Raw genomic sequence first — 13597 nt, forward strand, 5'->3', positions numbered from 1 at the left:
TCATGGCTGAGTGGGGATTTGAACCCTGGTCTCCCAGCTCCTAGTCTGACAGGTTAACCACTACACCACATTGGCTCTAGAAATCCAAGGGTCCTTCCTTAGGGGAAGATCAAGGCAGTAGGGGAACTCTGCTATGAGGAAAGGTTGCAGCATTCGGAACATTTGAGTTTAGAGAAAAGGTGAACAAGTTTCTTTGAAAGCTACTCCCAGGAAGGGGTCCCTGAGAGTCCCTAAGTTTATAGTATTATGCATGGTATGGAAATAGTGGATGGACAAAATTCCCCCACCCCCACCCTCATAACACTAGAAACTGTGGACATCCAACAAAGCTGAGTGCTGAAAGAGTCAGGACAGATAAAACAAAGTCCTTCTTCATGTACAGCCAGTGTGGTGTAGTGGTTAAGAGTGGTAGTCTCGTAATCTGGTGAACCGGGTTCGATTCCCCGCTCCTCCACATGCAGCTGCTGGGTGACCTTGGGCTAGTCACACTTCTTTGAAGTCTTTCAGCCCCACTCACCTCACAGAGTGTTTGTTGTGGGGGAGGAAGGGAAAGAAGAATGTTAGCCGCTTTGAGACTCCTTAGGGTAGTGATAAAGCGGGATATCAAATCCAAACTCCTCCTAGTGCATAGTTAAACTTCGGAACTCACTTCCACAGGAGGCAGTGATGACCACCAACTTGGGTGGTTTTGAAAAAGGATTAGACAAATCCATGGAGATGGCTTTTGATGGAAACTAACAATGATGGCTATGCCCTGCCTCCGTTGTCAGAGCGCTTCTGAATACTAGTTGCTGGAAATGGCAAAAGAGGAGAGTGTTCTTGTGCTTGTGTCTTGCTTGAGGTTTCTCATAAGGGGCACCTGTGAGATGCTGGACTAGATCCAACTGGGTCTTCTTATGTTCCTCAGACTTTCTGCATCAGCTCAGCAGCCAAGGAGCCATTTGGAGTCACTGCCAACTAGATTCTACTCAGAGCCGGCCCCCTGGAATTAATGAGTCCCAAGCTTAGGTCCATTAACTTCATTGGGTCTACTCTTGAGTAGCACTGGATATAAGCCTTGATCTGGCATGTGCACTCATGACAACCTGCATTTGTTCTCATTCACTGGAATGAAGTCTGAAGGAGAGCTATAGAGCTATTTGCATTCGTTCCAAGTTTTTGTATGTGGAGATTGTACAACGTTGAGTGAAGCATGTCTTATCCTACACTTTCTAATGGGTTTTCCCCTCACTTTCCTTATTGCAGAAAGTACAATCTATTTTAGGGGAGAGGGGAGCCATTGATAGCCTCCATGCATTCTTCACTGGAAGCCATCCAAGTCAATCGTTCCTTTGTGGGATACACAGTTGTAGTACCTAGTCAGTAATAAATCTCACAGAACAGCATGGCATTTATCTCTGAGGAAATGTGCATTATAAAGAGCTCTCCTGGTGGGCAACCCAGTACACCAACTTTCCCCAACCCGGTGCCCCCAGATGCTTCGGGCTACAACTCCCATCAGCCCTGACCACCAACCCTTCTGGGCCTGGACTCAAAGAGAGTTGGGAGTCCACTGACAGCTCAAGGGGGCCCAACTAGGGCAGGCTGCCATCCACGCTGACCAGAAAACAAGTCCCACTGAAGCAAATGGAACTTACTTTTGAGTTGCGATGCAGAGGCTTATGCAGTTGGCATTTACTTCCAAAAACGTGCAGTGGAAAAGATAGAAAAATTGGGATATTCTTTCAGTTTGGAAAGGAGCATGCAGTGGAAGTTATGCAGAGAGAAAGGGGGAATATATTTTGCAGGAGAGGATCATGAGCCCTGCTGAACACACCACACCCATAGATAACAAAAGGTCTCTTGCAACAGCATGATATTTGTGCTCTCTCTTGCGCACACTCTGTGTGTGTGTGTGTGTGTGTGTGTGTGTATAGAGAATTGCATCTGCTTTCAACAGATTATCTGAAAGAGACTTCAAATGCCTTGATAGTGCTTCTATATTGTCACCTGTAATGATAATTACAGTTCATGAAAACAGATGTACCATGAAAGAAAGGGGAAGGAGGGAGAAAGCATGCTGAATCAGCAGCTAAAACCCATCTAACCAGATGAGTTCATGATTCTCCTGTAATCAGGACTCCCCAAAGCATGAAATGGATGTGTGCACTCAGCAACGGAGGTTCTTGAGGCCCATCGCCACTCTGCATACTCCCGCAAGATTTAACATCGGAGGAAGTGAGATAGCTTAGTGGCAGAGCAGTTCCTCCACACACAGAAGGTTCCAGGTTCAATCTCTGACATTGTCCCAGTAGCATGTTTTACAGTGGTAACTTGGTTCTCATACTTAATCCATTCCGGAAGTCCGTTCCAAAACCAAAGCGTTCCAAAACCAAGGCACGCTTTCCCATAGAAAGTAATGCAAAATGGATTAATCTGTTCCAGACTTTTAAAAACAACCCCTAAAACAGCAATTTAACATGAATTTTACTATCTGACAAGACCATTGATCCATAAAATGAAAGCAGTAAACAATGTACTGCAGTCACACAAGCGATCAATCAGTAGCTGAACTGGGTTCCACACAGTCACAAAAGCAACAAAAAAGAGCCGCAAAAACAAAATAAAAAAATAAATAACAAAAACTGACAGATCTCAGCGTAACACTCAAAACGGAAGTGTAACACTCAAATCGGAAGTGTAACACTCAAAACGGAGTATGTTTGGCTTCCGAAAAAGGTTTGCGAACCAGAACACATGCTTCCAGGTTTGCAGTGTTTGGGTTCCAAGTTGTTTGAGAACCATTATGTTATTATGTTTTTATATATGTTGGAAGCCACCAACATATTGTCATCGTTGTTGTTGTTGTTTAAAGGTAAAGGGACCCCTGACCATTAGGTCCAGACGTGACCGACTCTGGGGTTGCGGCGCTCATCTCGCTTTATTGGCCGAGGGAGGCGGCGTACAGCTTCCAGGTCACGTGGCCAGCATGGCTAAGCCACTTCTGGTGAACCAGAGCAGCGCACGGAAACGCCGTTTACCTTCCCGTCGGAGCGGTACCTATTTATCTACTTGCACTTTGACATACTTTTGAACTGCTAGGTTGGCAGGAGCAGGGACCGAGCAATGGGAGCTCACCCCGTTGCGGGGATTCGAACCACCGACCTTCTGATCAGCAAGCCTTAGGCTCTGTGGTTTAACCCACAGCGCCACCCACATCCCATATTTTCATCGGAGAAATGTTAGCAGATATGTGGTATGTAGGGAATTATGCTCTCCCCCCCCCCCGACCATTTCCCTAAATCCTGATTCACCTCAGTCTCTCCCCCCACCCCTCAACTCACTGTGCAGCTGTTTGGCTGGGGCGGGGGGGGGGGTTAAAGAGAGAGAGGCATTCACACGCCTCCTTTGTAACATGCTGTCTGAGCCATAAAACATACCTGCTCAGAAATGTGCCCCATTGAATGTATTGACCCCCGAGTTCCCAAGCAAGCATGCCTAAGGTCAGGTTACTTAAAAAGAAAATTGTGTGATCCAGCTGTGGGTTTGTGTGTGTGTGTGCATCATGGGTGTGTGTGTGTGATCCCTGAAGTTTGTTGCTGGAGGTAGGGAGAGACACATGTATCGTGCCAACTGGAAGATCTCTCCGAATTACGGGATGTAAGGAGCACTTAGCGGGGTCTTTCCCAGAGAGAACCTCTCTTGCTATGATGACCTAACTGCCCCCTCTCCCCAGCTGTTATGAATCAATGGAAACTGGCAAAAAGGCAGAGGAGACTGCGTCTCGCTTCCAAATACAGGATTGCAGTCGGCGGCGCTCAGACATCACGCACACGTGCAAACATAAGAGGGAGACCTCGCTAGAAGACTTGAGATGTAAAAAGGAGAGGGCGGCACAGCAAGAGCAGCAGTAAGAATTATTCCAAATCAGCAGGTCAGCACCAAGATGATCCCATAGTTTGGCTTGGCATGTTGCACAAGCCAGGTTGGAGATAGACAAATATGTAAGAGATATGTTTATGCTGGCCACTAGCAACTGCCATTTGTACAAGCATATATGAACACAACTATATATTAAATTATTTCAGGCACTGGAAAATTGGGCAAACAGTCCCTCAAGGTCCAAAGCGCTAATCCATTGTGCTTTGCAAGCGTGGGTTCGAATCCCACCTTCATCACCAGTAGTAAGTTGTGGGTGGACATAGCAGTCGACACAGAGATTTCTCCAAGCTGGAACTGAACTGAACTGAACTGAACAGCTCAGCCGGCCTGCTTTCCGCATGGCTGTCAACGTTGTAACAACAACACCCCAGGGTTTCCCGCCTAAATTAACTTACATGGACCTGAGTGAAAACTATATACACAATACCCCTGGTGGCCAGGGTGAGAACTTCAATACATAACAGTTATCACCCACTTTGGAGTCGACTCCCAACAGCCTGCTGTGTGTGCCAAGCCAGGTACCGACTCAGGTGGAGAGGCAGCTCCACCTTAAGACTGACATGCATGGGCGCAAGGGTCAGTTTGAAGCAGCTACTCACCATACTGGCAGCTGGGGCCCTGGAAGCCTGCAGGGCAGTGGCAGACCTGAGAGGAGCCTTCCGCACACTTGCCTCCGTTGAAACACATGCCGTAACTGCAGACAGCTTAAAAAGAAAAAGACAGGTGACAGATATGGATGCACTGGATAACTCAGTCAGTAGAGTATGAGACTCTTAATCTCAGGGTCGTGGGTTTGAGCCCCACAGAGGGTGAAAGATTCCTGCATTGCTGGGGGTGGACTCTTGTGGTCCTGTTCAGCTCTATGATTCGATGAGACCATTGACTGACACGCTAGAATATGAATTGGGGGGCCATTCTCAGCACAAGAGCAAAAAAATCATTTCTGGACGAGGTCCCAGGGAACGCCTGCTGGCAGTGGGCAAAAAGGCAAAAGTGAGACAGATCAAGAAATGCAAATTTCACCTAGTTTTTACAGATGTTCTCACATGCCTCTCTAGCCTCCATTTGGGCAAGCAGGAAGCCATCATCAGAGTTCAAGGATACTTGCTCTCAGGTTGCTCTGGGGAAAGTGTGGGAAGAGTGTTGAGGAGTTGCTCTTTTGTACACCTCACAGCTAAGCGTTTCGGAAAAAATGGCATGCAAGTTCCGCCATGTGCAACAGAACTTCCAGGGACAACACAGCTTAAGTAACCGCAAAAGAAGGTCTCAGAGCACTCCAAATCATTTGCGATGTATGTCCACAGATCTAGCTGAAAGGCAATGCATGAGATCCGCCTTGATCATTGTAATGTGTCCCTAGTTATTATTATTGTAATCTTAGAAGGGAGTGTAGCTGTGACTATCCTAAAGGGACCTCGCGCTCCCAAATTTGCCACTACCCTCCTGCAGCCAGCCAGCTATACTATGCAGCAGAACAAAAAAGCTCAACAACTTTTGTGTCCGGATTTGTACTTTTCGAAATAGGGCAACCCTACCATATTGTGTCATACCATTAGAACAGGGGTCAGCAACCATTTTCAGCCATGGGCCGGTCCACCGTCCCTCAGACCATGTGGTGGGCTGGACTATATTTTGGAGGGGGGAAATGAACAAATTCCTATGCCCCACAAATAACCCAGAGATGCATTTTAAATAAAAGCACACATTCCACTCATGTAAAAACATGATGATTCTTGAACCGTCTGCGGGCTGGATTGAGAAGGCAATTGGGCCGCATCCAGCCCACGGGCCTTAGGTTGCCTACCCCTGCACTAGAAGGACCTTGTTGGAAGAAGGAGGAGGAGGAGGAGGAGGAGGAGGATCTCTTCAGCAGTAGCAAAAGCCAAAAATCACGAGCAACTTTGGTACAATGAGGTACAACAGAATTACATAAAGGTAAAGATAAAGGGACCCCTGACCATTAGGTCCAGTCGTGACTGACTCTGGGGTTGCGGCACTCATCTTGCTTTATTGGCCGAGGGAGCCTGCGTACAGCTTCCAGGTCATGTGGCCAGCATGACTAAGCCACTTCTGGTGAACCACTTTGGTACAATGGGGTACAACAGAATTACATAAAATATTCAATTAGCTTTGCATTTAAAAAGCCCAAAGTACAATGCTATATTTTCAAATATGCCTACCATGAATATGACTTAATCTCTCAAGGCTGCCTTATTTAACAACAACAACAACAACAACAACAACAACAACAACAACAACAACAACAACAACCCGCCCATCTGGCTGTGTTTCCCCAGCCACTCTAAACCTGCCTCCATCATTAAAGGTATATAATGTTTTATCAAATAAATCAAGTTCAGTTTCCCCTTGAATTACATGGCAGTGTTAAATTAGATGTTCCGAGAGAGCTATATCCCATACGTTGCTAAGCCACATCTCTTAGGGCATTAGCTCTCAAGATTTCTAACGGGATGCTAATCTTGCAGAGGCTAATAGCTGGAATGCAAAAATCTTATGTGATACTACAGGATTAGAGTCACTTTCTGTGGAGAATAGAGCCAGGGCTGGCTCTGCAATTAGCTTCTGATGGGTACTGCATGCTATCTCTGAAAAGAGCTCCAAATTTTTGCACTTTCCCACATTCCCACCCCAGGCAAAAATGTGCCTGTTACTCCACACTGTCTCCAAAAATGCAGGGGCATAGATCATGTAATACGAGAGAGTGCCATTGGTGTCTGATGCCAGGTTAAGACAATTTAAGAGCCACAGTCCAAAAATGGTGAAGTGATTAGCTCCGAAGACTGTGTAGCTCATACAGCGTGATGGCGATTAAAATGCCACAGATCTTGTCTGGCGCTCTGACAAGGGGTCTGTTCCAGTGGATGATGTCCAGAGCAGAAGTCTTTGGACTAGATCCCACTATGACAGAGAAATGCTCTGCTCAGCTTGGAAATCAAGGGAAACAGAAACAGTGTGATGTTTCTGAATTCCATACAAAACGGCAGGGCAGCAGATCTCCCCACCGCATGGATGAACTCCATCCACAAAGACAGAGCTGTATCCAATACTAGCCCGACTCAAAGTAGACCTACTATAGTTAATGGAGATGGTGATTCATAGAAGTCTAGGGGGTTAGGAGGGACCCCAAGCGTGGTCCAACTTCCAAGAATGAAAGAATCAGAACTGAAAATAACTGACAGATGGCCAACCAACCTCTCCCAAGAAACCACCTTTTGGAGCAGCCCATTCCACTGTCAGAAAGTTCTTCCTAATGTTTAGTCAGATTCAGCTTTCTTGTAGTTTGAATCTATTTGTTTGGTTCTTGAGTCTATTGGTTTGGCCCTGTTTAGGGAAGTTTTTAATGACTGATGTTTTAATGTATTTTAATCTTTTGTTGGGAGCCGCCCAGAGTGGCTGGGGAAAGCCAGCCAGATGGGTGGGGTATGAATAAATTATTATTATAATTATTATTATTACTACTACTACTACTACTACTACTACCATTATTATTCCCCTCTGGAGCAACAGAAAACAAGGGGCCCCATTTTCCATCTGACTCACAACATTTTAAAAACACATACATTAGTGAAAACAACATACAGAAGATGCATTATGTTAGAGCAAGCTGTCTGTTAGAATGTGCATACAGTGGTACCTCTGGTTGCGAACAGGATCCGTTCTGGAGGCCCATTCACAACGTGAAAAGCCCGCAACCTGAAGCACCGTATCTGCGCAGGTGTGCAATGCAATTTGGTGCTTGTGCGCATGCGCGAAGCGCGATTTAGCGCTACTGCACATGCACAAGCAGTGAAACCCAGAAGTAACCCTTTCTGGTACTTCCAGGTTGCCTCATGATGCAACCTGAAAAAACGTAACATGAGGTATGACTGTATTAGTCCAAACAGCATACCAAAAAAGGTTTGTATTAAAAGAAATGCCCCCTAAAAGACTGGTGAATTTTCATTCATTTTCATTCCTGAAATATGGGGGGGGGGCTGAATTAAGTTTGGGGGGTATAAGATGCTGGGGGGATGGAATTCACATATTCATCTGTTCCTGGGGACATATATCAGCACGTGTGTGGAATTCCCTTCACATGGCTTCCAGCCACCTTGCCAGAGGAGATCATGGCCAGTAATCATTGGTTGCATCCAATGCTAGTCCTACTCAGAGTAGACTCAATGAAGCTGATAGACATGACTAATTCAGCTTCATTAAGGGTCAACTTTGGCAGCAGCAACTGATGCCTGCAACTCCCTCAAACATTCTTCTGCTCATTTCTGAACAGGCGTGAACAGGATTGTACCACAATCTACCCAGATACATCTGCAGCCCTCAAGATTAAATGGGCAATCCATCATTTGCCTCTCCTGTATTCTTACCTCTAAAATTCCAAAAGAATCTCTTTTTGTAACGCTCAAAGTGGTGTTTTTGGCCAACTAACCCCAAACGTTTATTTCAAAGTGGGAAAGAAAAACACCTCTTTGCAAAAGAGATAAAGAGTTGTTCCTCAGCTGGGTAAAACAACATGCTCAGAACACCCACAGAGGCTGGAAATCTGAACAATGGGAATTAGCAGCAGGAGGATTAGCAGAATTGTTTTCCTGCAAATTTCAGGAACTTTTGTAAGAAATTCAAGTGGATAGGAGAAGTAATCTGGCCGTAATCCACTATTTGCTCACTCCTGAGCATTTATACAGGATTAATAAAATCCCTCTGGAATAAATGAGCCTTGAGTTGAAGCCTATACAATGATTTTTGGGTTGAAGCAGATTCCAGTGCAATTGTGCATGGTCCAGAAAAAGTGGACAGAGGGAAGTTTTACTCCCTCTCTCGTAATGCTGGAATTTAGGAACATCCACTGAAGCTGAGTGCTGGAAGATCATAGTTAAACTCCTGCAAAGGACCAGTAATGGCCACCAACTTGGACTGCTTTAAAAGAGGACTGGACAACTTCATGAAAGATAAGCCTATCAAAGACTACTAGCCACAGTCACTAGGTTCTACCTCCCCTGTCAGAGGCAGTTGAACGCTAGTTGCCAGAAATTGCAGGTGGGGATTTGCTGCTGCACTCAGGGCAGTCTGGTTGGCCACTGTGAGAACAGGATTCTGGGAAAGATGGGCCATTGGTTTGACCCAGCAGCTAGTCTCTTCTTGTGTTGCTCCGTTGCATGAGTCATATCTGAAGAGGTCTGTCTGCAAAGGCTCAGCTGTACCTTTTCATTTACAGTCGACCCCTTTCAGCTCTTGCAAGAAGGAAAACATCCCTGTGAGGCCCAGTGACACTAGCAGGTGTGATCCTGCGATCTCAAGTGGGTGTTAATTTACAGGAGCAATAAAACTAATGGGGAGGCCAGACATAACACAAGACAGACCAGCTGGATAGGGGATTTCCTTGCAGCGAGTTGTAGTGGTTGCTGTACAACAAACAGCGTCCTGCTCTCACAGTGGCCAACCAGATGCCCATCGTGAGAATTGGGGAAAATTACAGAGCCTAGGACTTGCTGATCAGAACGTTGGCGGTTCGAATCCCCGCAGCGGGGTGAGCTCCCATTGCTCGGTCCCTGCTCCTGCCAACCTAGCAGTTCAAAAGCACGTCAAAGTGCAAGTAGATATATAGGTACCGCTCCGGCGGGAAGGTAAACGGCGTTTCCGTGCACTGCTCTGGTTCGCCAGAAGCGGCTTAGTCATGCTGGCCACATGACCCGGAAGCTCTATGCCGGCTTCCTCGGCCAGTAAAGGGAGATGAGCACCGCAACCCCAGAGTCGGTCACAACTGGACCTAATGGTCAGGGGTTCCTTTACCTTTATCTTTACCTTTATTGAGGGGGGATGCAATGCATATACTAGGCAAAATTCTGTCTGAAATGCATAGATGTGCATTAATTTTTGTGTATTTTAAAAAACAAAGCAATTCACAAACAGATGTGGAAATGGGGTCAACCAAACCAAAATGGACAGATTCAACAAACCCTACACCTCCATCTATGCAGATTTGCCTAAATCCAAGAAATAGCTCTCAGAGCCCTTTAGCTTACTGGCAAAATAGTGATGGAGATTTTTTTTTTAAAGAGCATTTAAGGGAAAAATCAACAGCACAGAGGAGATCAAAGCATTTTTGTGAGCCAACTCAGTCGCCAAAGAGGAGCTTGGGAAAGACCCCCACCCCCGCCGCCAGTCCGGAGAGAAGATAAATTTCTGCAGAGAGAAGGAGTAAACTGAGAAGAGAGCACCTTGGTGTCAGATAAGGGCCTGGGCTCAAAATGCATTCTGCATTCACCTGCAGAATCTCTTGGATCTAGGGAAACAAAACAAAACACCAGCCACAAAAGGAGGAGAGTAAATATATTCCCAGGGACACATTGGGCGCCTCAAGACCGTGGGTATTTTCTAGGAGTGGTTCAAGCACACGCTGGGAAACTTTAGGATTCTTCCATTAATTCAAGCGCTCCATTGCTCTAGTCTAGTGCAAGAAATCCACTTTTAAAAACTAGCAAATATGTTCTGGTTCAGAAAGTGGTGGTAAAACACATTGAAAGGTATGAGAGGCATGCAGATCAGTGGGAATATGTGTGAACACCACACAAGAAACTCCACTCATCATTGAACCTCTCTGCAAAGAAAACTGAACAAATGCTCAACAAAGACTGGACATTGTCTAACCTCTGTTAGGATGAATGCTCTTTGTTGTATAACCTCCCCAGAAATAAATCAGAAAGCTCAGTGAAGACCAGACACTGGCTACATCTGGATGTGAGAAATGTTGTGTTAGATTTCCTGGTTAAAATGCTGCCACTTCTGTCCTGTTTTCTAATGTTCCTTTCAGTGCCTGTTGCATTATTGCAGTGCCTGCTGCATTGTTGAACAATACTTTTGGACAGATATACTAGCATGTCGTGCTAAATTTCTTTCACACCAGTGGGGATGATGTGGCAAAACTACGGATGTCATTGGACAATGTCATTCTCCTCCATACATGCTTCTGTTTCCCCATAAAAACAGCAGGGTAGAGCTATATGTTGGTTGTTGTTGTTTAGTTGTTTAGTCATGTCCGACTCTTCGTGACCCCATGGACCAGAGCACGCCAGGCACGCCTGTCTTCCACTGCCTCCCACAGTTTGGTCAAACTCATGCTGGTAGCTTCGAGAACACTGTCCAACCATCTCATCCTCTGTTGTCCCCTTCTCCTTGTGCCCTCAATCTTTCCCAACATCAGGGTCTTTTCCAGGGAGTCTTCTCTTCTCATGAGGTGGCCAAAGTATTGGAGGCTCAGCTTTAGGATCTGTCCTTCCAGTGAGCACTCAGGGCTGATTTCCTTAAGAACTCTCGAGTCTCCTCCAGCACCATAATTCAAAAGCATCAATTCTTCGGCAATCAGCCTTCTCTGTGGTCCAGCTCTCACTTCCATACATCACTACTGGGAAAACCATAGCTTTGACTATATGGACCTTTGTCGGCAACGTCATATCTCTGCTTTTTAAGATGCTGTCACCCCAAACCATGCAATTTTCTGGATCCATAGGGTTGCAAGCAGTTTTTTTTTTCCTTGAAGCAAGTGACACAGAAATGAATGTTAAGCTTCCACTGTATTTCCAGAAGCTGCTTTTGTGTCATGTGTGTTGGAAATCCCAGATGCAAAGAACCAAACTTGGGGCAATTGTTCTTTGGTGAGAGAACCCTAGCTGAGATTTGATGTGGCAAAATATGCAGCAAAGAAAGCATGGGAATATAGGCTGTAAAAACTTTTACATGTGCCCTTTCCAGTGAATCTCGATGTATCCCATTTCCCTAGCACAAAAATAGACCACACGTTTAGAAAGTCATAAAATGGTACCCTCACAAAATTCTTCAGAGGTCAGGTTCATGTGCTTTTCCATATAGCAGTCAGAAATAGTTGATCAGGCAGTAAAATGTTGCTTGATTATAAAATGGTAAAAGTTCCTAAGCTATAGGTATAGGAAAACATTAGTTTCATATTTTATTCTTGTCTGAAACAAAAGAGGCTGCTTAAAGCCATGCAGCTGGAGGGAGCAGCTCAGACATCCTCACACATGTAGACTAAGTAGGCTTTGTTGCCCGTTTCCTCCCAAGGTGAGGGGAAGTGGCATAGGAAAAACCTGGCAGGACAGCTTACTCTATGGCATTAACCCCTTCATGCATTAATTAGACTCAAACATGCTGGTGATATGAGGCTGGTTCCCCTACAATGTGAAAGCTCAAATAAAATACAGTGCTTTAACCAACAATCCCTCTTTCCAGGGAACTCTGGGAATTGTAGCTCTGTGAGGGCAATAGGAGTCTCCTAACAACTCTCAGCACCCTTCACAAACTACAGTTCCCTGTGTTATTTGGGGGAAGGTGTGGTTGCTTAAAGTGACAATGCTTTAAATGTATAGCGCAGATGAGGCCTTAGACTCTTTTCCAAAGCTTCCTTCATACTCACAAAGGACTTGGGCAGTTCTTTTAGCACTGAGTCAGACCACTGGTCCAGCTCAGTACTGTCTACACTGACTGGCAGCAGCTTTCCAGGATTTCAGACAGTGGGGCTTTCCCAGCCCCAACTAGAAGTGCCAGGTTTTGAACCTGCAACCTTCTGCATGCAAAGCAGATACTTTACTACTGAGCCATGACTCTCCCCACAACAGCTGAAGTATTTGCAGTTGTGTTAATACATTTGGGGCGTGCACAGGGGAAGCAGCTCTTTTGTACCACTCTTTATATTACTGACGATAATGTTCATAAACACTTCTTTTGTTGGGTTTTATCACGGTGCCATCAATTATGACCCCGGTAATACAGAACAAGTTACACTCTGACAACATTTCCTGCTATTCTTGTTTCTGCCATGGGAAATTAAAGGCATTAAAATTTCAGTTCTCAGGAAGAATAAGGGAGGGACCTGAGTGAAGTGGCAGCGCTCGTTCTTTCCATACATAATAAAGGAGCCAGTTTCACCTCTTGGCATCTCCAGGAAAAGACCTATATCTGAGGTCACCTCCAGGCTGTCAGCATTTTGTGGGAGAGATTCAAGCGCATACCAGGAATTTAGGTTTGCTGAATTAAGCGGATTAAAGAACTCTGTCGTCCTGGCGCAACAAACCCACTTTTTAAAAAACTGACTTTTTGCAGTTGGGAGAGTTAACAGGGAAAGCATGGGGCAAATGAACGATTAATGGAAAGATGTATAAGCACCGCACAAGCAAATCAGGACGAATTTAGGAAGAATGTTGCCCACAAACAAATGCGAACAATGCTCAATGTAGGCCAGCTGTAGCCAACTGTCTGCATAAGCTTTCTGCAAGCAAATAAGGATGGATGTTCAATTAAAGTTGGACATAGTCTAGCCTCCGCATGAGCTTCACGTAAGCAAATCAAATGAATGCTAAATAAATAGGTCACCTAATGGAGCCCAGAGACTTTGGATAAACATTACCAATATAAAGTTCTGGCCCTTCGCCCTGATCCAGCCAACTTGGTATCCAAAACCAGACCCTCCAAGTGTCCCTATTTTCTAGGGAAGTCCCGGATTTACAGAAGCCATTCCAGTTTCTTATTTGATCCCGGAATGTCCTGCTTTTCCTTAGGAAGTCCGTATTTTCAGCTGAGAGGTATTGGAGGCTATGGAGTTATTGCAACCCCCAAGCCAATGAGTTAAGTAACTATACAGCCTTTAGAA

The 13597-nt window shown here is 45.4% G+C and overlaps 1 protein-coding gene and 1 long non-coding RNA gene across 5 annotated transcripts in view; one reads left to right on the top strand and one right to left on the bottom strand.

Moving 5' to 3' along the window:
* Positions 1-13597, bottom strand: part of MEGF6 (multiple EGF like domains 6) — a 206646-nt gene that overhangs the window by 163115 nt on the left and 29934 nt on the right. For 3 of the 4 annotated variants that reach the window (XM_083628414.1, XM_083628413.1, XM_083628416.1), the window contains exon 4: positions 4521-4625. The exons of the other annotated variant lie outside the window; for it this stretch is intronic. In XM_083628414.1, the coding sequence (XP_083484540.1) occupies positions 4521-4625 (105 nt within the window). The remainder of the gene's footprint in view (positions 1-4520; positions 4626-13597) is intronic. 4 annotated transcript variants of the gene reach the window in all.
* LOC310769585 overlaps positions 1-13597 on the top strand; it is a 276754-nt gene that overhangs the window by 88161 nt on the left and 174996 nt on the right. The gene's annotated exons all lie outside the window — the stretch shown is intronic.

This window comes from Podarcis filfolensis, assembly GCF_964270895.1.
Source record: "Podarcis filfolensis genome assembly, chromosome: 8".
In the NCBI taxonomy this organism is placed as follows: Eukaryota; Metazoa; Chordata; class Lepidosauria; order Squamata; family Lacertidae; genus Podarcis; species Podarcis filfolensis.